Source organism: Phyllostomus discolor, chromosome 14, assembly GCF_004126475.2.
Source record: "Phyllostomus discolor isolate MPI-MPIP mPhyDis1 chromosome 14, mPhyDis1.pri.v3, whole genome shotgun sequence".
NCBI lineage: Eukaryota > Metazoa > Chordata > Mammalia > Chiroptera > Phyllostomidae > Phyllostomus > Phyllostomus discolor.
The window spans coordinates 41,373,039-41,398,572 of NC_040916.2; the positions used below are offsets into that span (position 1 = coordinate 41,373,039).

General features: G+C 49.2%; 1 protein-coding gene across 1 annotated transcript in view; it reads left to right on the forward strand.

Moving 5' to 3' along the window:
* The window catches only part of TTF2 (transcription termination factor 2), a 35,252-nt gene extending 10,747 nt beyond the window's left edge, over positions 1-24,505 (forward strand). The window contains 23 exon segments of the mRNA XM_028502858.2: positions 615-1,222; positions 1,224-1,572; positions 1,575-1,613; positions 2,134-2,170; positions 2,173-2,247; positions 2,597-2,706; positions 2,708-2,780; positions 4,331-4,458; positions 5,900-5,981; positions 7,412-7,531; positions 8,964-9,114; positions 10,739-10,844; positions 12,559-12,740; positions 13,477-13,630; positions 13,932-14,023; positions 14,799-14,881; positions 15,274-15,407; positions 16,189-16,359; positions 18,649-18,707; positions 19,600-19,750; positions 20,466-20,548; positions 21,876-21,950; positions 24,355-24,505. Of these exon segments, the coding sequence (XP_028358659.2) occupies positions 615-1,222; positions 1,224-1,572; positions 1,575-1,613; positions 2,134-2,170; positions 2,173-2,247; positions 2,597-2,706; positions 2,708-2,780; positions 4,331-4,458; positions 5,900-5,981; positions 7,412-7,531; positions 8,964-9,114; positions 10,739-10,844; positions 12,559-12,740; positions 13,477-13,630; positions 13,932-14,023; positions 14,799-14,881; positions 15,274-15,407; positions 16,189-16,359; positions 18,649-18,707; positions 19,600-19,750; positions 20,466-20,548; positions 21,876-21,950; positions 24,355-24,499 (3,207 nt within the window). The 3' untranslated portion in view covers positions 24,500-24,505.
* Positions 24,506-25,534: the final 1,029 nt, after the last annotated feature.

Here is a 25,534-nt window from a genome sequence, read left to right on the forward strand (position 1 = left end):
AGGGAAAATTTAATTTACTTGACTAACTTCAGCATCCTTTTATAGTCTGCCTATCTCCTTGATATTAGGCAAATCAAGCCAAGTATAATTATAAACTTATACCTGGAATATGAAACTCAGAGACATCTTACAAATACCCACTATGTGGGAAACCAGGCTGAGCGAGGGCGGGGGGGGGGGCGGTGACGAGACTTGTTTCACTGCAGAGCATAGCCTGAACTGGCGATTCTAGACCCCTGCAGTGAACGCTTCCTAAAGCCAAATCAAGTAAGTAAGCACAGGGCCTTACTTCGGCTTGGGGAAAAGTTCATCTTGAGAGAATAGATTTTCATGAAAAGGATCCACTGCGGCTCTTGCCATCAGAAAGGCCCTCTGACTCCAGCATTACGTGTCACCGAGGCCTGGAAAGGCAGGGCCCGTGGCCAGAAGGAACCAAGCATTGAAGTCACTGTTGAGAAACAAATACTTCATGAGTTTGGCTTGTGGTCTTTTCTAGAGGCAGATGGTCCCAGGCATGTTCAGAATTATTATACTGTTTCCATTTCCTCTGAAAAAAAGACACTGTGATAGGGAGTTCGCATTAATACATTAACATTATGTTCTTCGTCCTGTAGGATCCCAATTCCAAAGAGCATTCTGTAACCAGTGAGTCCCAGCGTGCATCTGAGCCGTTTCGTTATCCTTCCGTCCAGCAGAGAAACCCGTTCAAGGTACTTGACAAGAACCAAGCACCATCTCTCTGGGAACAGTTCGCCAAAGGTGAAGACAAGGGAAAGGTGGCTGATACGAAGCAAAGGGAAAAGGGAGACCCGCTCCGGGATCAAAAGGAGGAACAGGGGCCTGAGTCTAACTGCCGGGTGGAGCAGGACCTCTCCCCTGGCCTGGTGGTAGAGGAAAAGCCTGCAGGTCAAGGGCAGCAGCCACAAGGGAAGACAACAGAGCTCTGGTGTGAAGCAAAGCAGACTGAAGGGAGGCACAAAGGGAACCTTTCTGAAATTAAATCCACACAGTGCCATGGTAATGAGCCGAGAAAACCCTGTGCTTCTGCTCAGGAGAAACCAAAGGCGAGAATCATTATGTCCAAAAAGAATCAGAACCTCCAGAGAAAAGGAAACCAAGCCTTTACCTCGAATTGTTCGCAGCACAACCCACTACACAAGCCCCCGGAAGGGGAACACCTCAGCAAGGAGCGGCCCCAGAGCTGGGAGGCCGGAGAAGCAAAGGAAGGACGACCGGAGCGCGCCGGCCGCCCAGAAGACCCTGCTGCAGGGCCATTTCCAGGCTCAGTCGCAGGCCCCCCGTGCACCTGCTCCAGAAGGACCAGCTGCCCAGTCCACGCGGCCGGCTGCGGGGCCTTCCCTGGTGAGCGCGAGAAGCAGACATGGGCAGTGGTGACGTGAGGAAGATGATGTGGTTTATGTTTCCTGTCAGCCGGGGAGCCCCTTACTCTTCGACCTGCTCCGGACCCACAGCAGAAGGAGAAACCTTCAACTCCCTGGTCAAACTGTGCAAAGAAAAACGTCTCTGTCTCAGGGAGTTTCCAAGAAGGTGGAGCCTTGGGGCCCAGCAGCCCCAAACGCGTGCACCTCATGACCCAGCTGAAGCAGAAGAAGGTAACTGCTGGCTGGTGCTCTGGTCTGCAGGTCGGAGCTCTGCTTGCTGTGGGCGGCTGGGGACTGCATCACACGAGTTAGGGATGTTAATGTGAGCAGAGTTTTATCAGTGGGTGTTATTTCTGCCTCTTCCTATGTTTATGTTTTCAGGATTGGTAAGTCAGCTAGGTTTTGTTGTTTTTCTATTTTTAAGTTTTGGTTTTCACACACAGTTAAAAGACCATCATTTCAAGCCCTGGCTGGCGTAGCTCAGTGGATTGAGCACAGGCTGGGAACCAGAATGTCCCAGGTTCGATTCCCAGCCAGGGTACATTCCCTGGGTTGCAGGCCATGGACGCCCAGCAACCGCACATTGATGTGTCTCTGTCTCCCTCCCTTCCCTCTCTAAAAATAAATAAGTAAAATCTTTAAAAAAAAAAAGACCATCATTTCAGAGTTTTAGCATTTGGGGTAATTTAATCTGAAGCACTGCATGTCTAACAGCTTGAAAGGAGTGATCCTCATTGGACCTGTTTTTCAGAGCACACTGGCATCGGTGAACGTTCAGGCTCTCCCGGACAAGGTCAGAAGTTGTTCAAGCAGATCCGGGAGCTGGAGGACGCGCTCGGCGTGCTCGCCCTCTCCCCAGAGCAAGGTGAATGGGTTGTGCCCTGGAACCTGAGGTTTGCATGAAGCTTCGCAAGAGACATTCCCGAAGCCATCGTGATAAAGAGTGTCGATTCATTCACCTTCCCGTTTTGTCATCTACTTCTGAGCTTCCTTTTAAATTACACATGTAGTTTAGAAAAGCGTTCTCCTATTTCCTGTGCCCCAACTGCCTTTCCCGTTCGTTGTGTGCACCTGTTTAAGTGCTACACTCTGTAGGAGGCCTTCCCCAGCTCGTTGGAAGGGCGGTCATCCCACTCTCCCTTGCCCTCACCTTAAACATATAATTCCTTTACTTGTCTGAACTTAACTCTGTTCTTCCCATGTTTTTTGAACAGGTACCGATGAGAAGAGTAACACTCAAGTACCACAACAGAGTAACTTCGCCAAAACGACCTCTGACCCGCCCCACTTGGTGGCAGCCAGACCCCTGCCGGGTCAGGATCCCGCCACGTCTGGGTTCATCTGGACTGCAGGCTCCCCGCCAGGCAGCTGCCGGGCAGCCCAGTAAGTGCTGTGGAGGTAAGATCCAGGGGCCTGGCCCTGGCGGGAGCGGCTGCACCTATGGGGTCAGATTCTGACCCCGTGGATGTCTTTGTGCGCACATGAAGGCAAAAGCCGCCCCTGAGTTGTAAGAAAGATCGTGATGCTCAGCTGAGCTTTGCGCGGTGTTATTTAGATCTGTTCGAGGGCAGGCATTGTGTCTGCCTTGTTCACCGACCTTGGTCACTTGGCCCAGTGGCTGGCCCAGTGGCTGGCCCATAGGAGTCATCTAGTAAATGTCAATGGAAACTTGAACTCATGTCATGTTGAAATGGTTAGGTCAGCAGATACTCATGTCTTCCTTCTGTGTGTGTGTTAAGGCAGAGCAGACGGATGACCTAATGAAAGATCGATAGCCGGTAGACCCCCAAGAGCAGTGACACCCCGTGTAGCTGAGCGTTCCCGTCCTGAGCTTTCCAGAAAACAATGAATTCAGCAGTAACTACAGAACGAAGATCCCAAGTAGAGCGTCAGGCATGTAACAGGATGGGTTGGAGTGCTCATCCTGAGGTAGGAGGAGCTCAGGTTGGCAGGCAGCGGCCAGCAAAGCGAACGCCAGTTTTCCCCCAAATGAGAACTGCCCGAGGTGAAGGAAGGGACCGGAGAGAAGACAGCTAACAGGGAGAAAAGGAAGATGGGGAGAAAGTTGGAGAGCGGCAGCTCACAAGGCGGCGTAGACTCCAAGGCAGACGAAGCCAGGGTCAGTCAAAAGGGGACAGAGACCACGTGCCTGCACGGGACTGCTCCGATGAGAGTCGCTGTGTCACAGCATCATCTGTCCCCGCAGTGGTGGCCGAGTGGCCTCGAGGGCAATTAAATTACGTTAGATTATTAAGGTCAGAAAGTATGGAATGTGTTTGGGAAAAATTTTATTAAAATAGCTTCCCTTTTGAAAACATTCTAACATTTAAAGCGTTTCATGTTAATTGGTGTAGAAACCTCTTATTTGAATATTTCATTCCTAAAATTGCAGCCAGCTGAGGTGCCGGCATTTGCTAAGTAACTTCCCTGGAAGCTCTGGAGACTGCGTGGGCTGCCAGCACGAAGCGTGTCCCAGTGAAGGGCAGTCGGCTGGCGCCGGGCCCTCCAGGGTGGTCTCTCCGTCCGCCTAGACCCCGCCGGGCCGGGCCTTTTCTGTCGCCGACTCCTCTTTGTGCCCAGCCCGAGGGACCTTTTCTTTCTAAAACACTGATGTCACTCCTTTTCCTCTGCCACATCTTCAAAGCTGGGGAAAAAATCTACTAAAAACATGATAGGTTATTTTATTGTTTCATTTTACCTTCTATTATTTTACCCCTTATTATGTGATTTGAAAAAAGAAACAGGCAGAAAATGAGGATAGAGGAGCCCGTGGGCTAGGGGAAATCCGGAAGCAAGAATTTTTAGCCCCAAATTGTGTGTCAGCTCTAATGAAAAATGAATTTTAAGTCCATTCAGCTCCATCGTTTGGCAAATAAGGACTTGCCCGCTTGCAGCGATAGCCAGGACGTGGCACTCGTGCACCGCGGGTGACACCTGTCTGTCCGCAGGCCCTGTGAACCAACATCGCCCTCACTCTGTGTGGAAAGCCACAAGTGACGCCATCGATGCCCTGCATCGGTCACTCGAGTCGTGTCCTGGCGAGACGGCTGTGGCAGAGGACCCAGCTGGGTTGAAGGTGAGCCGGATCGTGTCCCGTGACAGTGCCCCAGTGCCCATGAAGAGGGCGGCCGCTGCGAGACGGCTCAGTATAGCGCCCTTCTCGTGCGTTTCCTGCAGATAATGCTTCAGTGGCTCCCCTGGCACTGTTTTCTCCTTTTCGGTTTAACAGTGAGAAATAAAAAGCATTTTTTCTTATAGTTGTCAAGTTATACAGTTGCCCTTCAATAGTGTGGTTTGGACTGCGTGGATCCACTTACACTTAAAGTGTGCATTTCAAGGCACCCACGCTGCTCAGAGCTGCGTTGGTTAAGGGCCAGCTGTGTTTTCGATGTGGTTGGGAATTCCTGTGTGGAGGGCTCGTTATAAGTTACATGTGGGTTTTGACTGCATGGGCATTGGCGTACCCAACCCCCCTCATTGTTCAAGGGCCAGCCCTCCGTGTCTGTAGCAGCCATGGCTCTGCTAATAGCCTTCAGTAGGAGCCAAAAGGATACAAAGGAATTGCTGCTCTTAAAGAACTAGTGGGGGTGAAAGTACAGGTACAACACACATGAAACAATTAGAAAGTGACTTTAAGACAGAGATAAAATGTGCATTGTAAGGTACCACAGGCTGCATACCAAGTGCAAAAGGGATTCGAAATAAAGGAAAGTCACTCTAGGTCAGTAATTTCTTGTTGCCTGCCCACCTTGTGCCTTGAAGCTGCAGGCCTACAGGCAGCTGGGAGGACTCCCCAGTTAGAGGCAGTGCTGGTTCGAGGGAGGAGACAGATTGGTATGAGTAAGTGTGGCAGGTGCCATCGGAACCCGAGCTGGGAGCGGCAGATGAGCTACTGAACAGGAAGGCTCCCTGGTATTGGTGAAGGATCTCGCATCACACTGGCTCAAGAGACAGGGAATCCCTGTAGAATCTGGAGCAGGGGTGTTTGATGAGGATTATTTTTGTCTCTGAGCACAAGATAAATCCGAGTAAGAAAAGACTAGAGAGAGGGGGGCCAGTTAAAGGGCTGTTGAAAATTATGGCTAGTGATGCAGACTGGGACGCTGGCTACGGAGAGGAGAGTGCAGTGGAACAGATCATAAGAGAAAACCGACAGAATGGCTGGCGAAAGCAGGCTGAGCAGTCGCAGGCATTGGCTGCAGCAGTAGAAGCCGACTTTGGCTGATTAGGCAGACAAACCAGGACTCTCACTTGAGGGTGAGAGAGGGGGCTCTTGATGGACATGCTGGACAACTGGCATCAGTCACGCTGTTTTGGGCAGAACAGGCCATATGGATACCACAGGTGACAGGGTGGAGTCAAGGACTTCATAATGAAAACGGCTGCTTATATGACATCTAGAATATTAGGAGGATTGCTTATAGAAAAGAAAAGAGGAGAATGTGGCATCCAAGTAGGCAGGATACAGGATAGCTACTCAGGAGGAATTTATACTTTCGGTCATTTCCTTTTGTCAGGTCCCTTTGCTACTGCACCAGAAGCAGGCGTTGGCCTGGTTACTGTGGCGAGAAAGTCAGAAGCCACATGGAGGAATTCTGGGTAAGTCTGGGATTATGGAAAGAGCCAACATGAACATTGTTGTATTGTTTCATTTGATCCTCTCAAAAATGCTGTGGGGTTGTTGCCCCCTTTTACAGCTGAGGAAACTGAGACTAAGCATGCTTGAGCAACACGCTCAGGATCCTGAGCTGGAGGATCAGTCAGGTCTTGGTTGCAGGCGGTGGACGCCGACTCTGGCCCACTGAGTGGAGGCAGAGTTCATTCTTTGTGGCCTCCAGCATCTCTGGGAGGTGCGGAGTGGCAGGCTGGAGACCAGACTTCTAGGAGCAATGGCCAGAGCCAAGTAATAGCCAGTGCCTTGTGGAAACCGTCACAGCTGCTTTGCTCCATCAGGCACTGCCACCCCAAGATCAGACCCTTCTGTGTCCGCCCCCTTCCTGCAGAAAAGGTTTCTCAGGGAGACTCTTTCCTCAAGTTGCTTACACCCGAATCCCAGTTCACGCGAGCATGTGGTCTGTGGAGCCAGGTCGTGTTGCCGGTGCCTCAGCCGCAGGGAGCCTGGGAAGCACGTGTTTCAGCTCCTCATCGGGGACTCGTCAAACTAAGGTTTTCCAAGTTGCTCAGTTTCTGGAAGCCATGACAGATGCCCACCGAGGGCACACAGCATGGAGTCATGCTCATGGCTGTAATGTATTACAGAATAAAAATAATAAAACAGTAGTTTCGATTGGATACAAATCAAAGTGAGCGAAGGGGGAAGGCATGTGGATGAAGGCCGGGGGAAGCATGGGTTTCCAGAGGCCTTCCCCAGGGCAGACACACAGGACACAGTAAATTCCCAGCCGTGAGAAGCACACAGACAGCACATGTGAAATGTTGCCAGCCAGCGAGGTTTGCTGGACATTCAGTGCCCGAGGTTTTTCCTGAGGGCTTGTCGCATAGGCAGCTGCAGCCTGGGATATGCATGAATTCCATACTCCCAGGAGGAAGGCAGGTGTTCGGCATAAACCACGTTGTTGGTACAAACAGGTGAAGCACAGCGAGCCACTCCTGTGGGGTCGCGTTCCCAGACGCCGGCCAAGGGCCAGCCTCGGAAGCAGGGATTCCGTGGAGAGCTGTGTCCCTCTTCTGCCGCACCGCGGCAGAGCCCGCATTTGACCAGAATTCCCGCTGAGGCATTGTACTTGAGTGATCTTTTAAACTGTTGGAATTGGCCTAGTACTTTACAGGGCATTAATAATAAATTAGATAAGTTCAGTGACCGGCACACTGGGAGTTCTAAAGGACGGTTAACATAGGCCTCTGTCCGAGGAATAAACTAAGGGCACGGAGGGCTGTTCTGAGTTAAGCGCAACTCCAGACGTGCGGAAGCACCAGTAGAATAGGCAGCGGGACGTTTCTTTCCTCAAAACTGAGTTGATTCCTTGCCCTATGTCGTCGCCTCTCCTGTTGTTGTTTTTCTCTTCCAGCGGATGACATGGGACTAGGAAAAACCCTGACAATGATCGCACTCATCCTGACCCAGAAGAGCCGAGAGGAAAACGAAGGAGAGGACACAAACATGGCCTTGACTCGGCTTCCCAGAGACGGTATGCACGTGCCTCCGTGGCCTGCCATCTCCTTCGTCGTTTGGGCCGGTGGGGAGTGGGAACTCTTAAGCTACAAAAGCACAGCTTCGGCTGTATTTAATCAATCTATGGGAAATGTAGTATTAGACTGCTTCCCTGTGGCATCATTTCTGATGCCAAGTATGCTTTTCAAGCGATCGCTTTTCTTTTTTAATATCAACTTAGCTTGACCTGTCAGTAGGAAAATTTTATGGAGAAAGCTAAGGCTCTAGAAAACGTAGTCTAAATATAATGATTATTTTTATTAACGTTGCAGAAATAACTACAGGATAGATCCCAATTAGTTCACGTATTATTTTTTTAAGGGGGATCTGTCACTAATTCAGACTTCAGCCACAAGAGCAGACGCTGTTTTCCATGTTTCTGAAATTCCAGAAGTTTCCAGATGCTAGACAATTTCTTTTTTATTCCAACCTCTGTTTTTAAAATATAAGGACTATAGAAGTACTTTAAAAGTCCTGTGTGTTATTTAGAGACACCGCCGCATGCAGGTGGCCATGCATCCAAGTACATATCTCGGTTGGCTAGGTAGTTAAAAAGCTGGCTGTGGCTGCCAGCTCTCAGGGCCTCCGATGACCACTGTCGCCGCTGGATCCAGTGTTCCTGTGTGGGGTGGCAGCATCTGTGTGCATGCACACACACTTGTGCACACACAGATGTGCACATACACAAACACAGGGATGAGGGGCAGTGGTACAGACACTCCACTGGCTCCAAAGTAACGTTTGCTCATCTGAGAGGGTTTTGTATTTTTATTTTACTTGTATACATCTATTTTTTAAAATTTCATTTATTTATTTTTAGAGACAGGGGAAGGGAAGGAGGAAGAGAGGGAGAGAAACATGAATGTGTGGTTGCCTCTCGCCCACCCACTACCAGTGACCTAGCCCACAACCCAGACATGTGCCCTGACTGGGAATCGAACTGGTGATCTTTTGGTTCATGGTCTGGTGCTCAATCCACTGAGCCACACCAGCCAGGGCTGTACTTATGTATGTATATGTAGATGTGATTAAGTTATGCTTTTCAGAAAAAAATAATACTCTCCTATAAAGCCCAGGACGAGTTAGGATATGATCTAACTTCTACCTTCTGGCCACTGAAAGTGCACTGTTCTTTTTAGACTGAGGTCGTGTCCTGCCCACTTTCATCTCCCTTTTTAGACTCTTCCTGTCTGACAACTTTATGGGGGGAATATGAAGTCATTAAGTGTTTGGAGTTAAAAGGCCATATCTTCCATTTCCTTCTACTATGAGCTATGTGTAGAAATCAGAGTAGCAGTTGTTAAAATGTCGATTGAAGGAATATTCAGTTGAGTGAAAGGCGATGCTTCTAAGAAGTTAAACGCTATTTCATGGGTGTAACTAGGTGTTGACTTCTTCCCCCCCTCAAGACACCACTGAGTTTATTTCCCGTGGAACACTTATCATCTGTCCTGCTTCCCTGATCCATCACTGGAAGAAGGAGGTGGAGAAACGTGTGAGCAGCAACAGACTAAGGGTCTGCCTCTATCATGGGCCGAATCGGGATCAGCGTGCGAAAGTGTAAGTGCAGAAGCACTGTCGTCACTGGGAGGTGCTCAGCGCCTTGGCTTAAGAGGCCGCGTTGACCGCACCTGCTTTCCCTGAGGTTTCATTTGATTGGCACTCTCATCACCGTACCTTGGCCTTCACCTGTACCAAGAGAGGCCTCCTGCGAGGAAATGGAGTTCTTTTGCTACATGCTTGTCGCTGTCCACAACAAAAAGCTGCCACCCGAGCAGGCCTGAGACGCCTGGGTTGTCCGCCCGGTAGCCACAGCGTTCCCTGGTAGACGAGGCCGTGTCACGATTATTTGATGATTGTGAATTTCTGACTCCAAATTCCCATTCCTGTTAGTGTGACCGGAAGTGGCCCAGTCTCAAGAACACCTTGATACAATACTAATGATGAGTTGATATAGGTTGATTATACTTTTATGACTATTTTTCATATAGGAATTGTCTAAGAAGTTTAAGTTTCAAGAGTTTAGGGTTAGATGGTATGAATTCTTGAGGAGGAATGATCAGGAAGGAGGAAAGAAAATGTTTCCTCAGCTGTTAATTGCAGTCCTAGTCTTTGCCTTTTGGATTTAAAGAAATTTTTTGTTCCTAATTGTGATGTGAGAGTCTGGGTTGAATACTTGCTGAGCTAGTGAAGGACAGAGTCGTTTCTGCTTCTCTCCCCCACCTCTGATCGTGGGTATTTCGTCTCCTAAAGAATGGGAAGCAACTTCTCGGGGCCAATTACTGGATTGGTGGCCCTCACAACACCCACTCCCCTGACTGAGAGTCCCTTCAGCAGACTGAGGGCGTCAGGGAGGCCCACATGCTTCTCCAGGAGAAATGGCATGCCTTTGTCTTAGATTTTTTATTTAAAAATAAATTATATCTCACTGGATTTGCACTTTGATACCTGGTTTGGTATTCAGAGTGTACTGGTTGGCCGGTTGGACTCGTTCTGAGCTATACTTTATATGGTCCTAAGGCCGCAGGTAGTTACTGCTGCCTCTCTGAATCAGTCATTGTTTCTATCAAAGGTGTAGCTGGAAGAGCTCTCAGGTGCATGGTATTAAGCTTATTTGGAAAAGATTTCTTCCTTTTATTAAGAATCTTTGCCTGTAGAGAGTGTAGGCAAGGTAAACTGAAAGTTTACAGCTTGATTCTACCCAAATATCAATGCTAGATCGTGGGTTTTTACAAATCCATTAGAACAGAGAGGAGGAAGCGTCAGCGATGAACAGCAGATTGCTCTCAGAGAGTCTCTTACTTAGGCATCCCTGGGACTTCAGCATCATCTGTGTCAAATCATTACTAGATGTTAGTTCCCCTCCCTGCGTCCTGTACCTGCCAGATATTATCAAGGTGAATTCGAGCTCAGCTGGTTTCCATTAAGACTCATTGGGAGGGAAGAGGGAGGCTGTCCTAATCATAGTCAGTAGACTGTGAAAATGATCAGCAATAAGAGACAAGGAAGCCAAGTGAGCCGGGTTTACCCTCCAGAGTCACATATGTGGGTGAAGGAATACATGAATGAACTCTGCCATCTGTCCTTCAGCCACAGGCATCTTTATATAAAGAGATCAGCTCTGCCTCCTGCTGTCAGTCACAGAGGGATCGCTTGCCATTTGCTTTGTGTTATATCTCCGCAGCCTCTCTGCATATGACATCGTCATCACCACCTATAGCCTTGTGGCCAAGGAGATCCCCACAAAGAAGCCAGAGGGAGACGTCCCGGGCACAAACCTCAGTACGGAGGTGAGGCTGGGGCTGCTGGGGAGGGGGAGCTGGTGCCCTGCCTCCCTTAACTCGAGCCTTGTCGCAGCATTGGGGGCAGCAGGGGCACCGCCTCTGAGGTCAGGAATGTCCTGGTTGGTCCACCTGTGGAAACAAAGAGCTCTCTGTCCCTCTTTTATTCTAAATGACCTCCTTACTGATAAAGAGTGAGGTTTGGCACAGTATTTAGCTGTTTTATTTTTAAAGATTTTATTTACTTTTAGAGAGAGGGGAAGAGAGGGAGAGAAACATCAATGTATGAGAGATACGTTGATTGGTTGCCTCTCACATGCCCCCAGTTGGCATGTGCCCTGACTGGGAATTGAACCAGCGACCTTTTCAGTTTGCAGGTGGGCGCTCAATCCACTGAGCCACACCAGCCAGGGCTTGCTTTTTTTTTTTTTAATAACTAATGATAACTACATTGCAGTTGTGGTGGTCATCACATGATTATAAGAAGGCCTCACTTGCTGCGATTTTTATTTTGGGGCCTATGGGGTATACTCTCAGTATGTGTTTTATATTTATGTAAAAATACTAGTCTTTTAGTACTAGTATTTTGGTATTAGGCCTCTCTCAACCTCTGAGGAGAAGGGGCTGAAATAATAAGGGGCTAATAATAACAATAAGGCTACAAGGAAAAACCAAGGAAAAACCCCAAATGTTTGCCTGTGCGCCCAGGAGCGTCTCAGTTGTCTAGGGCAGAGGCTGTATTGCAGAAGTGACTGGGCTTTTTTGTTCTCCTGAAAATGCAGTGTTGTTCCAGGTTAACATATGTTTTCCTAATAGAATATTCGCAGATTTCTGTATTTGGGGAGATCTCTAAAATAGAGACATGACCAGCTCTGACTTTTTGCAGATGATTAACTTCATGGATCCCTCAGTGGCTCCTCATTGCTTTCAGGATAAAATTTTTATGTGATATATTAGGCTTGTTATGACTTGACCTACCTGCCTGTCCCTCTTCACCTGCACCCAGCCCTCCCTGTGGCACCTCTGGCTCCGCCATACCGAGGGTGTGCCCTGCTCCGCCAGGTGCCGCACGGCTGTGCCTTTGTCCTCCCTCTAAACGGAACGCTTCGCCTACTCGCAGGGTTAAACGCGTCTCCTGGGCTTGCTTACATCACAGCACTCCATTCGTTCAGCAGATGTGGAGCTGCTGGTTCAGGGGTTAGGGGCACAGCAGTGCACAAGGTGGGGTTCCTGTAGTCTGTGCCAAATTATGCGATGGGACTCCCTGTGTGTACCTGGATGCTCGCCTTCCCCCCTCCTAGACTGTGAGGGTGGGAGCTGTCCTTTTGTCTGGCCTAGCCTCTTACATATACAAGTAGACTTCCAGTACGTTTTTAGTGAATTTTTTGTAAACTTTGTAAATATTTTATTGAATGAGTGAATTTGCAGGCTGCAGTCCCAACCCATAACTGTTGCTCAAAAGTGGGTTGAAAGAATACATAAGTCAAATTAGAAAGCATTTCATTGTTAAGCATCTTAAGCTCAAGGATTGGGGCTCCCGAGGGACTGACTTGTGCCTGTTGGGGCTCCCACTCTTGGTTCCTCCGCCTCGGTGCTTTTCCAGCGCCCTCAGACCTGAGGGTGAGAGCGGGTCCTCCATGCTTGTTTGTTGTTCCCCCTCGTCTTCTTGGAGGCGTGTGCCTTTTCCCACAGCGTGGCTGGGTTTCGCTGGTGTTTCTTCCAGGGTAGCTCCACACCTTTGCTGCGCATCGTCTGGGCGCGGATCATCCTGGACGAGGCGCACAACGTGAAGAACCCCCGAGTGCAGACCTCCGTAGCCGTGTGCAAGCTGCAGGCCCGTGCCCGGTGGGCCGTCACCGGGACCCCCATCCAGAACAACCTGTTGGACATGTACTCCCTGCTGAAGTGAGCAGACTGGGGGGCTGGGTACATGTGCGCCCTGTCGGTGACCCTTCGTAATTATTGCATGTCTCACGAGAACGCTACGGTGCGCGCCAGGTTATCTCCTGCCGCAGATGGTGAGCCTGTTGACCTTTAAAGGGCAAGAGAATTCATATTTATGAGAAAAATAATCTGTTGATTGGCTGGCTGATTACAGGACTTTGATTACATTCAGCCACTGTGGATGGAAAAAACGTAGGACAGCTTAAATTAAAGGAAACAATTAAATTGAAGTTATCTTTCTTCAGTTCAGTGAATGTTTTTTGGCTATTTCTTCTTTAAAGGATGTGACCAAGGGTCAGGACTACAATTTATTTGAAGCAAACAGAAAAGAATTCTGATTTAAAAATACTTTCTTTTATTAAAGTCAGCCTGTAAGAGGATATGGAATTTCTTTGCTAGCCTTTGAAGCTTCGGGAATAAATTCTAGCTCTTGGTTATATGTCCTGTTGTGATGACACGGACATTGTTAATGGGGAAATTCACATTTTTATAATGTAGTTTTCGTTATTGACCTGGATCCTTTTGATCTGGTTAGCAGAGCTTTGCTATGAAATTCACTTTTTGAAATGATGGGATGACAGATGTAAGAGAAATCTGATTTGTTTTTCATCTGATGTCTCTCTCTGAACCTTTTACTCCATCCTCCCGGACCTCTCCTTTCCTACTCTCTGTCCTCCTTCCCCAACAACAAAAAAAGATTTCTCCGTTGTTCTCCATTTGATGATTTCAACCTGTGGAAGAGCCAGGTTGACAACGGTTCAAAGAAAGGAGGTGAGCGGCTAAGTATTTTAACCAAGAGCCTCCTGCTGCGGAGAACAAAGGACCAGCTGGACTCCGCCGGCAAGCCCTTGGTAATCACGTTTCTGTGTGTCCGTGGGGGAGGCGGGGCGGGTGGCGGCCCTGTCCTTGTCTCGGGTTGAACAACCATCTGCTCTGGTTCAGGAGCCTCTGGGCCTCCCGTTTTCCTCTGCGGAGGCCCTGGGGTTGCCGTCCTGCCCCTCATGTCACCGCAGTCCTGCGTTCAGGGGACGGTGGGAGCTGCCCTCCAGGCTTGGCTAGATGTCCGATGTCAACTCCGGGACTTACTCTGTCACATTCACTTAATGTGTGTAACTTCATCCCGGCCGCTGCTTTTCCTTTTCCTCTTCCAAGGTGCTGCTGCCCCAGCGCAGATTCCGGTTGCACCGTTTACAGCTTTCTGAAGATGAAGAGACTGTCTACAGTGTCCTTTTTGCAAGGTCAAGGTGTGTGCCATGAGGAAGCGCCTCTTCACATGCACTGTTGCTTTTCTGTCCTTGCTTGGCAATGAGTCTGGTTTTTCCGGTGTTCATGGTGTCATCGATCAGGTGGATATCTGCGCTCCTGGTTTTCTACTCTCCTTCCTTGCCCTTTCCCCCCGCCCGGCTCACCTTTGTTTCGTTAGCACGTTGAAGGCTTTTGAGCCTGCCCCTCAGGGGCTTCCTGGCACAGGAATGCCAGGCGCGGCCGCTGTGTGCCCGCCACCTGGTCCTCTCCGGCCCATTGGGAAACTACACTTCTCTGACCTTCTCATTGGGACTTTAAAAAAAACTGCTGCATAATCTTTCTTGTCATCTGGGCTTTGTACTTTCTGTAAAACTCTTCTTCCCTGAATTCCAGATTTATTCTCCCACTACCTCTCACTTCCAGCATAAATATGTTTTTTCTCTTTATATACCTTATATTTATTAATATTCATCAACATAAGTAATATTATTGTGTTATACTAATTAATATCAACATACCAGTACATTGCATATTAATAAACATCATTTTGTATTAATATATCCATTACTTATTAGTAATGTTTAAATGATTTGTTTTTTATAGTTATTTTTTGTAACCTTTGGCCAATGCTTGTTATAAGCCTAAGTCGTTTAGCAAGTTAATGTTTATCATTTTTCAAGGTCCTGCTGCCAGCACAGTCAAGCAGTGGCCATTGTAAACCCATTTGTTTGTGGCGAACATTATATGTGCGTTTTCTGTTTTGATCTGAGGCAGGTCTGCTCTCCACTCCTATCTAAGAAGACAGGAAAGTGGGGGCAACCAGGCTGGACGGAGCCTGGATAACCCGTTCAGTAGAGGTAAGCGATGGACACTCACAAACACATACAACTAATGAAAGTGTGCGTTCGATTCATAACATTACCACCATGGGAGGCTGTGAGTTCTTGGTACCAGAGACTTGACCTCAGCTAGGAACCTCAGACTGAAAGACAACACACAGATCCGTAAGCATCAGTCCTGGTGATCTAAGCTGCTCTTTAAATCACTTGCACAATCTGCTCAATTAAATACAAGTGGGCTTACAAAGAACACCAGCCTTTCCTTTGGCTTGTTCGGAATAGGAGGGAGTATGTCGTTGGAACCTCAGACCAAAGTATTTGAAAAGAGCGTCATTTAGTTCTCAGTTCATCCCCCTATTTCTCTTCTGTAAACCCTCACTGTTTCCCGTGGTTCGTTTTCCTTCCTGAAGTGGCGCAGGAGTTTGGGCCCAGCGGGCCCGGCGGCGGTGCGGCCGCAGACCCCCAGCAAGCCAGCACTGTCCACATCCTGTCCCAGCTGCTGAGGCTCCGCCAGTGCTGCTGCCACCTGTCTTTGCTGAAGTCGGTAAGAGCGGCCTTCAGCTTGGCACTCAGAGGCGCTGCCGGGGACTCCGTTTCGGGCTCTGCCCGTGGGGTCCCGTCTGCTGGGTCACGGGAACTGGGGTTTGGGTGGGTGTTTGGCTGCGGTTCTCGGAGGGGCAGGAAAGCGGGTGCCTGCTTATTTTACTTTGTTTTACATTAATCTTTATTGATCTTGGTAGTTCCCATGGTGTTGAGAATAGTTCCTATTGTTTGTTTTGTTTTAACTAAGCTTTTTTTTTAAAGAATGGAAAATGGCATTGTGTTCAAAACAAAACCATTTATGAATACTTTGGCATTTTAAGCTGTTATAAAGCTAATTTAGTTACTATTTTTTTCTACTCTCAGGTGGTATTAGGGCTTTTAAGACTAATGTATGAAAACCCAAGTATCTGTACAATTGGAAAAGTTGCTTTACATTGGAGAGGGGCACATCCATTATTAAGAGGAGTTTTGAGGCGTTGTAGTAGTGTATCTTGATTATCAATAGCTTAATGGACTGTACTGTCCCAGCTGGGGGAAAAGAATGCTCAGGCAGTCTGTCTGGCATGTCACTAGAAGGTTCCATCATTTGATTTATCTTTAATCTGGTGAAAAAACTTGCAAGATCACATGTTCACCAGAGTTTCTCTGAGGAGACACTGGTGATAAACCAGAAGGCACTGCGCTGTGTGGCGTGTTCACCGTCAGCTTTTCACTGGCATTGTCAGATGGCTTGCTGCCTCAGGTGTCCACCTGTCCCCGTCCCCTGTCTGTCCCCCGCGCAGGCCCTGGACCCGACAGAACTGAAGGGCGAAGGCCTGCTCCTTTCCCTGGAGGAGCAGCTCAGCTCGTTGACCTTGTCCGAACTCCAGAGCTCAGAGCCGTCTTCCACTGTCTCCCTCAATGGCGAGTGCTTCAGCACGGAGCTTTTCGAAGACACGAGAAAGAGCACCAAGGTACTCCAGCGCCGCTGTCTAGCGGTAGAGACTGGGGCTCCTTGCACGTTTGTCCAAGCGGGCACAGCCATCGGGTGGCAGAGCTGGGGCTGTCCGACTGTGGCTGGTCCCGCTGTCCCTTCACTCTTAAATTCGAATTTTGTTTCACCCATTACACTCACGTTACACAGTGGCCTTTCAGGGAGTGGTTTGGGCCGGCCCGGGCACGAAGGCAGATTTTCCCTCCTGGGTCACTGGGAAGGGAGCCTATCGGGTTTCTGCCGGCCATGGGGCGGGGCCGAAGCGAGCAGGGATCTGGGTCCGGGAGGCTTTGAAGGAACACAGCGGAGGCCGGATCCTGGAGCTGGCTGAGTGCACCTGGGTGCCAACTGCCTGCTCCTGTTGAAAGGCTTCCGTCTGCAGTTGTGTTTCCTGCGCGGCCTTCTGCCCTCATTGGTCACCCTGTTCTGCCCTCACTGAGGCCGGTTCAGGCTGCAGAGCCCCGCGGACGAGGGCTGAGACACTGCTGTAGCTCGAGTCCCGCCTTTCCTCTCAAACCCCTTCTCAGCCTCCACCTCTTGCTCCCAAGGCTCCGTTTAAGGAAGGAACCAGAAAGGAGGTCCCTGCCAAGGGAATGGTGTTACTTCAGAATGCTTTTCATTACATTTTAAAACTATTTCTATCTAGTGTCTACCACTAACAACAGAGAGAAACACAAGAAGAGCACCATATGTGGCCAGACTTTCTGTCCTGGCGCCTTCAAATTAGCTGTTGGGCTAAAACGTACATTCCTAGTAATGCGTGTGCCTTGTCTAATACTCGGGTAACGTATTCGCAGGGCTTTTTAGCATGAGCCCATTAATGGTAGCTCACACCACTTGGGGTTGTTTTATGAAGGGAAGGGAGTTTTCTGTGGTAACGTAGACCTAAGCTCAGGCAGGATGTTACTGGAATTTGACCCCAGCACGTGGGCCACGGATCCTGCTTTCCCGCGACAGTGTACTCCAGACACCCATCACCCTCTTGTTCTTGTGGCAGTCAGAGCACTTTCCAGAACCTTGAGTTGTCACGATGTCACACGCTTCACGTACCTGCTCTTTTTCTTCCTGCTAATTCAAAGTGGGACAGTCCTGTGCCTCACCTGCTGCCCGGGCGTCCGCCCGGTTGTTCCGACTGGGAAGCAGCGGCGTGCGTGGGGCCCCTGCAGGGGACCGCCGTGACAGCAGGGCGCACTGTCGGGGCTGAGGGCGCCTCCGAGTTCAGCTGGCCCAGCCCCGCTTTCCCGCTGAGGAGTCTGACCTCTTCAGTGGGAACCCTGAAGTGACCCAGTCCGGTGCTGGCAGAGTAAGAACTTGCTTCACCTTCGGATTCCCGGTCCAGTTTTCTCCCTCCGCCACTGTTCTGGGGGTGAGCTCTAGGGCCCTTCAGAGGCTTTTGAAAGGTCCCACACGTTAGCATTCGGGAGCAGCGAACTCAGCCGCTGTCCAGTGTCACGCCCACGTGTTCCTGCTGACTGACCCCTGTGGACTCGAGTGTACCCGAGGGTTTTATTGACCTCCAGAGAGCAGTTTGGGAGCTTTCGCAAGTGTCCCTCAGCCTAGACACGTCCTCTTCTTCAACAACATTTGGAGCAGGCCTTCAACTGGGCAAATCTTTCATCTTCTCCTTCCACAATGTTAGGGTAGTGCCTTCTGTGGTCTGGTAATGTGCTGGGTGCCAGGTACACAGACATGAACCAGATTCTACCACGTTGGAGCATCCCGAGTCATGAGAGCAAGAGGTGATTAAATAAGCAACTAATACACAGCATGAACAAGACCATGGTAATGGAAGCAAAACGTGCTGCAGTGGCATGTAGGCAGTGGGCAGCTAGTCCGTACTTGGGGGCCAGGGAGGACCTCCAAGAAGAAGTGACATTAAGTTGACATGTAAGGGTGTCCTAGGCAGGGGGCACAGAATGTGCAAAGATGAGACAAAGCGTGGTTTGGTGGAGGAGGAGTTTTGGTGTGACTGCAGTGTCGTTTGAGGAGGGCGTAGTGAGAGACGAAGCTGGAGGCGTATGCAGAGGCCGGAGTGGCCAGGATCGTTGGAAGGAGCTTGGCTCTTGCTCAGTGGGAAGCCCCTCCAGGGGCTCTGGCCAGCGGAGGAGAGTGACAGGCGGACCCTTCAGAAGTAGTTCTCTGGCTGCAGAGAGGGTGCAGACCGGACACAGAGAGGATCTTACCATCCAGGATTCGGCTTCGGTGATCAGGTGGGGGGGGAGTGGAGAAAAGTGCTTAAACCTGCGTATGTTAATACAACCTTTTCCAGATCTCATCCCTGTTGGCGGAACTGGAGGCGATCCGAAGAGATTCGGGGTCCCAAAAGAGGTAAACGTGTTGCTTCGGTCTCCAAGTATTGCGTCCTTGTATTGCTTGATATAACTAAGAAGGAAAGCCTGCTGTTGCTGATAGTTATACCTCTTAGCTTTTTCTACCAAGGACGCCCTGCAGAAAGCACCGAGGTCACAGCACCACTTCCCTGTGATTTCTCACTAAAGTGTGTGTGGCGCTGACTGGAAGGAAATCCCCAGAGGGTCAGAGTAGGCTAAGCCTCTGAGATGGGTGTGGAAGTAGAGAAGCACCCGCAGGGAGCAAGGGAGTGACAGAGCAGAAGGTGGGAGAGCTGTGGGCAGACAGGGGCCTGCCGAGCTGGGGATATTCTTCAGGGGGGAGGGGGGAGGGTCAGGAGGTCCCTTTGTTGTTTGTTACCACTTCCATGTATGTTACAAATCTGCGTTTGCATATGGGAAATAGTTTACTCCAAAATCTTAAAACCCTAATGGAACAGCATGGAGGGGCTGGATAAGGGGAGTTGAGAAGTCCTGGTCGCTTGTTCGCATGACTAGCAAAAGGTGGAGGCCTGTGTCCTTTCTCTGTGGGACCAAGGGCGGCTTTGTGTGAACACGGGACCCCCAGGTAGCCGGAGGCTTTTGTGCTGAATGTAGTCCAGTCCCCACTGGATCCTGACTGCCGTTAGCGCCAGGCACGTCACAGGCTGGATCTGGAAACAACTGAGAGCATTATCATCTTTTTTAAAATGTCACAATTTATTTATCTCCATTACAATCTTAAAACGTGCCTTTCCCCCTTAGGCAACAAAAGGCCTTTCCTCCTCCACATTTGACAACTGAATGTTAAGAATTATAGGGGCATTCACGCCTTGCAGATGAGTTTAATCTCTTTTGGAGGGGGGTGGTAATCTGTTTATTCTTGTTCCCAGTGTCGTTGTGTCTCAGTGGACCAGCATGCTGAAGGTCGTAGCGTGGCACCTGAAGAGGCACAGCCTGACTTACGCCACCATCGATGGCTCTGTCAGCCCCAAGCAGAGAATGGACTTGGTAGAGGCGTTTAACAACTCCAGGGGCCCTCAGGTATGAGCTGGTCGCATCGGAGTTACATAATTAGGAGCTAATTCTTCTCAGTTGTACAGAGAATTCTAATGTAGCGGCTCAGGTGAAATATATTCATAGCTTTGATCCCTCCAGGTCTTTTTGATGTATTAGCCACTTATGGGGTACATATCAAGGTGTGCAGATACTCTAAAGAGAATAAAATATGAGGGCTAAAAGGAGAGTGAGAGCCAACCTGGCCTGGCTCAAGAGCATCTTTGTGGAGGAGGCAAGCCTTGGAGAACGGGCGGGGTGTAGAAATGTGGGAATGGCGGGGGAGGCGGAGGAACGAAGGCATCTGAGGATGGATGGTAAGACTTTGGAAAGCATTAGTAAGTGCTGGGCAGGAGGAGCGGTGGGGGTGGGGGTGGGGTGCAGCGACTGATGGGGTGGACAGCATCTGGGCAGAGGAAAGCTCGCTGAGCTAACCACGCCCGGTCCTCTGGAGCGCGAAGGATTTGTGTATTTGGCAGGCGCACAGTGTCATGAGATTCACTCACCCAAAAGATGTGAAGTGAGAATTTTTTCAGAGGTGAGGCATCTCACAGTTTCAAGTCACTGCCTTCACGACAGCAGAAGGAGAGTTGGTAGGAACACAGTCCTTATCTACACTGATCTGGGGCTTAACCTGAGACCGAAGGAAAGGTGTATCATGAGACCAAATTCTGTGAAGTTAATGGTGCATTTTCTTTGGAAGGTTATGCTAATCTCTCTTCTGGCTGGAGGTGTTGGTTTAAATCTGACTGGAGGAAACCACCTTTTTCTGCTGGATATGCACTGGTAAGCACTCGGGACTTTTCCCGAGTCGTCCTTGCAGAGCAGGGAGGGAAGTGGCCAGCTAGAGCAGCAGCAGGGCTCCCTGTGCGGACTGACCCTCCGTGCTCCCTCCGGGTGAGGGGGATGCCTCTCTGCACACACTCGGCAGGCGCCGATCTGAGCAGGGCATTGGGCGGCCCTGAGTTCCAGAGCTGCGAGGCTTCCAGTGTTGCTGAAAACAGTCCATTCACCCTATTGTTATTCTACATCTGTTTCCATGGAAACTGGGAGCAGGGCTTTTCCTCACAGTTAAGAGCTACATCCCTCAGCCCTACCTCTTCAAAGCCCCACATTTAAGACACAGTTGTTGATGTCCAGGGAACTCTCAGCCCCGGAAAAGAGGGAGCAGCTACTCTAAAGGAAAAGGGGAGGGATTTTCTAATTCTGTTAGGGACACAGCCAACACGTTGCCCTTGGCCTCCCAGGTGACAGCACCTTTCCTGGAAGGCAGATGAATGAGTTCACGGTTGGTAAGAGAAAGTGTCATAATTAGACCCAGCTTCTGGTTTTCCAGTCGTGCCGGTCAGGGGTTGCCGCACATCGGCCGACTCTCCGGCAGCCCCGATGGGCACACACAGGCCGGCCTGTTAGCACCATCCTGGAAGAAGTGTTCGGGTCTCACCTGGGACTCCCCTACGCCTGGGAGTGACGAAGGCACACTGGGAATTAGGCTGTTTTCCAAAATGGAGAAATGTTATCTAAGATTTTAAAGCGGTAAGGAGAGAGGCTAGTTGGGAGGCCACAGTGGGACTCTATAAAGAAGGAAACACGTTGTCTTCCCAGTTGAATCACAGAGTATGGAAGCTGAGAAAGGCATTCGAGATCGTTAGGCAGCTCTCATGTTTCCAGGAGCATCTGAAATGTAGGGGTGGCCGGGTGGTTTGCCCAGATCGCCCAGCTCCTTAGTGGCCCAGTTTGAACACTGGGTTCACCTCCGTTACCTACACTTGTGAACCGGCGACAGTGCTGAGTTACTGTTCGCAGTGACCCGGTCTCTCATCAGAGGCAGGAAGATATCCGACACTTACGTTTCTGAGTTCAGTGTGGCCTAGGACTGGGATCTGAAAACTTTTTCTCTGGCTGTTTCAGGCTTTGTAGGCTACGTAGGTCTCTGTTGCGTATTCTTCATTGTAGGATTCTGTTTGTTTATTTCTACAATCTTTTGAAAACATAACGACCATTTCTAGCTAGAGTCATGCCAGAGACAGGCTGTAGGCTGGGTTTGCCCCTGGGGTTGGCTGCCCCTGGCCTCGGCTGTCAGCGCCTTTGAGCTTTGCCTCTCGTCCGCCAGGAATCCCTCACTTGAAGATCAAGCTTGTGACCGGATTTACCGAGTAGGGCAGCAGAAGGATGTTGTCATACACAAGTGAGTAAAGGTCGCCCGGGCCCTAGGACCCTCCCCAAATCCTGCTTTTGTGCAAGTCTTTCTTGGGGGGTGTTTCAATAGAATGTGAAGTATTTGGTGATCATTTGACTAATGATGCTCCTGAGGCACATCCTCTTGGCACTTGCAGTCAGGAAGGGGACACGGGCAGTTTGGGGACGACCTTAGAGGTGGCCTCTGCAAAAGAAGAGCAAGCTTGTCTGTAATGGTGAGCCTGTCTCGGTCTAGGCAGCCCCTGAAAGGACCCTCTCCCTTTCTCTCTTGCTCTCTTGCTTGACTTTTATTTTGACATAATTCCAGACATACAAAAAGAATGTAAGAACAAGAATAATACAAAAAATGTCTGTATGTGTGTATTAACTTTTTTCTGGGCCATTTGAGAATAAGTTCCAGGCATGATGCTTATTTACCTGTTAATAGTTGAGTGTGCATTTCCTAAAAATAAGGACATTTTCTTATGTAACCACAGTGAAAGTACCGAAGTCAGGATGCTAGCAATGATACATTACTACTGCCTGAGCTATTTTGCCACTGATCTCAATGATGTCCTTCTCGGCCAAAGAAAACCCGAGATCCTGCATAGCTTTCTGTTGTCATGACTCACGAGTTTTTTGTCTCCTTTCATCTGGAACAACAGCTCCGTCTTTTTTTGTGTTTTATGACACTGACATTTTCGAAGAGCACAAACCAGTAGTTTTGTAAATGATTCCTCTCTTCGGGCTCCTCTTCTCTTTAAAAACAACAAAACCTGCCTTTAGCACTAATGTTTCAGTCCTCTCTCTAGCTGTGGACCTCTTTTTCTCCTCTCTTTTTGGGGCCGTGTTCCCTGAAGAATTAGAAATCACCGTCTTTGTTTGCTTACCTCCCATTCATTCCTCAGCCTTGACCAGCTGACTTTCACCGGTGTTGTTCCACTCAAATTGCTCTCCTTAAGGAGACCAGTGGATTTGAAAAGTTGCCAAACCTAGCCAGCCAATGTTACTTTCCCTGTCTTGAGCTCTCCTCTTGCCTTGGTGCGCCTTCCTTAAGAATCCTGTCTACTCCTTTAACTCCAAAATCTGTATCTTCAGTTCCAAGACCCCCTGAACTGCAGACCCAGACATCCAATCCAGTCTCTGCTCAGTGTCTGGATCTGACTGCGCACACACTCACCCGTCACTCAGTCACTCATGCGCGCATCTCTCAACTCCGAAAGCTCATCCCATTGAGAACTCACTGTGTAGTAACTGCTGTTACACCAGGGATTCAACATGTCGCAAATGAAATTGTTTCTTCCCACCACCTCATAGCTATTTACTCTTCCGAATTCCTTGTTTGTGTGAAGACCATCACTGTGTAATCATAGTGCCAGAAACTAGATTCCTCCCTCTTTCTCGCTTTCCACCACCAAGTCCGTAATTTTATTTCCTTCCTTCCCAGCCTCCCTGTCCCTTCCTTCATTCACATCTGCATTTCTTAGCTTGACATGCAAAGCAACTTGGGATCTGGCCCACCAACCTCTCCAGCTTCTGCCATGATAGTGCAGAGTGGTGGAATCCTTTCGACTTCTGCCCTGGCCAGACGGGGTGACTTGGTCTCCGTGCCACACACCAAGCATTAAACAGCCCAGGCATGGTTCTGCATACACTCCCATCCCACAGGATGCGCCCCCACTCTTCCGTCTGGCAAACCCGCTCACCCTCCAGCTTGCACATGGACAGTTACCTCTTCAGCGGAGCCTCCCCGGTGCTCCGGACAGAGTTCCCCTTGCTCCTCTTGCACACCGGACGTATTTCCATTATTGCACTTTCTGGGCGTTATTATTATTGTCTATTTTTCTCTCTTGTGTTCTCTTTGAGAGCAACACTGTATGACTCTCTCCATACCTACACTTAGCATAGCATGTGGCATACAGTGAATTTTTAATCAACAATGGACGAGTGAGTGAGTGACAGCAGGGGCATTTCCTCAGTTTGGAAAACTTGTTTTCAGTGTGAATAAGCCCAGAACTAAGACACTCTATTTTGAAACCAGCACACATACCCAGCAGAAACTTGGCAAGCTTTAGGGCCCTAGAGCCTTCTGATCTTCTCAAGCTGGAGCTTTTTGTGGGAAAGCTGGATCTCTACATTTTTTTTGGATAGGGGTATCTTTTGCTTATTCCGGCATTTCTCAGTTACCTGAACTTGAGAAAGAAAAAAAGTTGGTTTGAGTCACATCATTTGTAATGGACAGGCACTTAGTCAGCATTGTTTGGGATCTCCTAAACGCAGAGTTCCGAACCAAACCTAAGAAAGCGTACATGAAGGAAGAAACTTCATGTAAAAACGGGAGCACAGCAGAAGTTGGAACGTGTTGCATTAGATGGGCGCCTCGGGTCCCTGACTGTTCACGTCTCCGTTTTCAGATTTGTCTGTGAGGGAACAGTAGAAGAGAAGATCTTGCAGCTCCAAGAAACGAAGAAGAATCTGGCCAAACAGGTCCTGTCGGGATCTGGAGAGTCCGTCACCAAGCTCACCTTGGCCGACCTCAAAGTCCTTTTTGGCATCTGAGCTCCCCGTGGTGTCCCTGTTCACCAGCAGGCCTTACGCCCTCCTCACAGGAAGCCGTGTTCTCGTTTCCAGAACTGAGGATCAGTTACATTAACCAGTTGCTCAGTGAGTCATGTTATTCAGCTTATTTAATGAGTGGCATACGCACCAATAAATGACTTCGGATAAAAAAATTGTTTTAGTGTCAGATAATTGTGGAGAACACTCTGGAAGAGTTGTGCGTACGCTTCAGTAAAAGCTTTGTTGCCACCCTGGCCAGGTGGCTCAGTTGGTTGGAGCATCATCCCATACACCTAAAGGCTGCAGGTTCAATTCCCAGTCAGGGCACAAGCCTAGGTAGTGGGTTGAATCCCTGGTCAGAGTGCGTGGGGAGGCAACTGATCATTCTCTCACATCGATGTTTCTCTTCATTGCTTTTTCCTCTCAGCTGATGGGGGACCGAGGGCTGTTACCTTTTCTGACACGGGCTCCATCCAGTCTCTTTCTCTCTCGCCAGTGAGGCTGCAGCCATCTCTTTGTGGGCTGGGCAGAGAGTGGACCCCTTCGGCCATTGCTCTGCAGTGTTCCCACTTCCGGGCACTCCTCCCCGTCAGGGTTAAGACCGAGGAGGCGCTTTGTACATAAAGAGATGTTTAGCGTTTGCATCCTCGTATCATTTAGTAGCTGGTGTCTTATCATTGAGTGTTACATCATTCCGTACTGCTATCATATCATGTACTATTTGTATCAAGTTAATATTTCTATTGTTTTTATAATATTTGTATTTTTACATTTACAGCATTTGTAACATCTAGTATTAATGCTTCATTTAGCATTGTTGTGTCATGTAGTCTTTGTCCTGTTGTGTCGTCTGGCATTGGTATTGCCGTTGGTGTAATCTCATGTGTGTGACAGTTTTCACTGAACCGCATGTCCTGCTCCTGCTGGGCGCCCAGAGAGAGCACAGTGCCCGTCTCACTGCAGTTACCGGGGTCCTGTTACCGAGTTCTCACCGAGGAAATGACAGAAGTGATGTAGTCGTTCTTTTATCTTTCC